At 42.4% G+C, this 2,960-nt stretch overlaps 1 gene segment (V, D, J or C); it reads left to right on the plus strand.

Annotated features, from left to right (window-relative positions):
- The first annotated feature begins 1,576 nt into the window (after positions 1-1,576).
- On the plus strand, positions 1,577-2,231 carry LOC108541500 (T-cell receptor beta chain V region CTL-L17-like). The segment is given in 2 exon segments: positions 1,577-1,670; positions 1,762-2,231. Coding segments are annotated over 2 exon segments (519 nt in total).
- Positions 2,232-2,960: the final 729 nt, after the last annotated feature.

Genomic DNA, 2,960 nt, shown 5'->3' on the forward strand with positions numbered 1-2,960 from the left:
TTGTTTGTTTGTTTGTATTTTTAGTAGGGACAGGGTTTCACCATGTTAGCCAGGATGGTCTTGATCTCCTGACCTCGTGATCCACCCACCTCAGCCTCCCAAAGTGCTGGGATTACAGGCATGAGCCACCGCGCCTGGCCAACACCGCAAATATTCTTAACAAGAGCCAGACTTTCTAGAACTCTGGCATTTCCTTCCATGAGCAATGAGATGGCCCTTTAGGCCCTGACACAATCATGGGTGTTTTTTTGTTCATTTGTTTTGGTGCTCAGGTAGCAGGGGAGGCCTGAGAATACCTGGGGAATCTCTTTCCTAGAAATGGGATGCCCCCATTTCAATTATTTCACATGCAACCTGATAGGTCCTGTCTCCAGCCACCCAGCCTCCACTCTCTCAATGCTGTAGTCATCCAGGGCCTTAAGCCCTGGTCACAAGGATGGAAGAGATAGTGACACTGTGATATGAAGACACTTTCCATCATGAAATTATTAATTGGTGTCAACATAAGGTGGGCTCCAACTAGCAGCTTTTCTACCACAATGATAAACAATTTATATGGAAAAGAGATGGTTCTGATAATTCTACACTCACAGGTCTTCACCTGATAACCTTGACATGTGTCCCCTAGGTTTTAGGAACTTGGATTTCTCTAGGCTGAGTTGTACTATTCCCTTTCTCTGAACATACATATCATTGGTTAGTTCATTCATATTGATTCTCAGGACTTCTCCAATCCCTCAAGCCTTCCCACTCTACCACTCAGACAATGAGAAGTGTGTCATAACTAATGTTGCATAATTTTTTTAAAAACTGCTGGATGCTAACACTGCAATTCAATCGTAAAATATGATAGAGGTGTAAGTGTTTAAGATCCCAGAAGTTCTGTTCAATTTTGCATTTATTGTTAGATATTCACCCTGATATTTTCAGGAGTTAGAGTGTTCTTCGCCCATTTTGGTTAAGATATCAGAACCTACTTTCAATACATCGGTGACCAAGAACTACAGGCAGAATCGTAGTGAAGGCTTGATACATAACGCATAATGAAGATTGATAACAGCAAAAAGGGAGCTGGTCATTGGCCTTCAGATAAAATGAAACCTCCCAACTTTGTGCTTAGGGAATTATTTTACCCCTTTAGGTTAGAGTGTGTCGGCTGGTTCAATGCAGTTCTAGGATAAAGCTGTGTCAATTACCCTAGAGGACTGGGAGCATGGAGGACCTGGTAGAAAAGAAATACCAAAAGAGAAGGAAAATGCTTAGCAAAATGCTAAAATCAAGAGGTCACTAATTGATATATATATTTTGAGTTGCCTTTGAGACTTCCAAGTAGAAACATCTAGCACAGGATAGGCCTAGAGATGGAGTGAGAGATCTAATCCCCCAAGCCCTGAATATGTGAGTGAGGATGCTTGGATGAAATTCCAGTCTATGAATACGTTAAACAAACTGTTAGCTGTGTTTTAGTTTACAACAATTGTTTTCTAAGAACTTAGGCATTTGTAGAGACAATGATGTCACTGTAGGAACTTCCGTGTAAGGACAGCGACGTCCCACCTCCTCTGCTCCTGCTCACAGTGACCCTGATCTGGCAAAGCTCCCATCCTGCCCTGACCCTGCCATGGGCACCAGGCTCCTCTGCTGGGTGGCCCTCTGTCTCCTGGGGGCAGGTGAGTCCTAGGAACACCATGATCCTCATATAATCTCCCAGAGATTATTCTAGTCATTTCCTTCTGTTTTCAAATTCTTTTCCCCCCACAGAACTCACAGAAGCTGGAGTGACCCAGTCTCCAAGATATAAGATTACAGAGAAAAAACAGCCTGTGGCTTTTTGGTGCAATCCTATTTCTGGCCACAATACCCTTTACTGGTACCGGCAGAACTTGGGACAGGGCCCAGAGCTTCTGATTCGATATGAAAATAAGGAAGCAATAGATGATTCACAGTTGCCTAAGGATCGATTTTCTGCAGAGAGGCTCAAAGGAGTAGACTCTACTCTCAGGATCCAGCCTGCAGAGCTTGGGGACTCGGCCGTGTATCTCTGTGCCAGCAGCTTAGCCACAGCATTGCAGAGACACTTCCCTCCTGTGCACAAAACTGCAGGGCTCTCTCCTCTCTATCAGCTCACAGCAGCCTTTCCTTATTCCTCATCCTCCCAGGGAAGAAGCGAGTTTTCAGATATAGCTAGGATTCATACAGTGGGAGGAAATGAACTATTTCTTAAAACATGAGCACTATAATTGTTGTTTGAAAATGTGTCTCAGGGATTTGGAACACTTCTTGGGGACAGCTGAAGAAACCTAAAGTGACTTATCAGAGATTGAGTCCTCAGGGGTAGTGATAGTTTCTCTCCCATAAAAGTATGAGATCATGAAACATGTACAATAAACTTAATAATACAGATAGTGATTATACCAAGCAGCAAACAGCAGGCTCCCCCTCTGTAGTTGTCAGCATGTAAATGACTTGTTATCCTTGGTGACACCCTGGCTGTCTAGCAAAGTCTCAACACATAGTATGCATTTGGAAATCTTTTCCCTTCTGTTTTTGTTAAAGTATGTTAATAATGATGTTGTTAATGATAGTGATTATCATTTCAGCTATGTTATTCAGCCCTTTTGCCAGTTCAAAGAAATGCACACAAATGGATACCCCAGCAACCAGTCCCAAATCTTAGCTCCAGATGAATTCTGCTTCTCCTGAACTTTCTAACTCTTCTATGTAATCAACCCAGCCCAAGAGTATATCTAGACCTGGACCAGTCAGTTCAGAGGACATTTCCACTTGTCTGCCTTATATATTAAAAGTTCCTTTGTGGATTAAAATATTCCTTGTAAGAACTTCTGAAGCAATCAATTGCCCTCTCTAATAATATACTCTGTGTGTCTAGCTCCATACTCACTACTCTTCTTCTGCCTAAACTAAGATAATACTAGAAATCTTTCTGAAGTATTGGTTAG

This window comes from Rhinopithecus bieti, unplaced genomic scaffold, assembly GCF_001698545.2.
Source record: "Rhinopithecus bieti isolate Rb0 unplaced genomic scaffold, ASM169854v2 scaffold_20175, whole genome shotgun sequence".
Taxonomy (NCBI): Eukaryota; Metazoa; Chordata; class Mammalia; order Primates; family Cercopithecidae; genus Rhinopithecus; species Rhinopithecus bieti.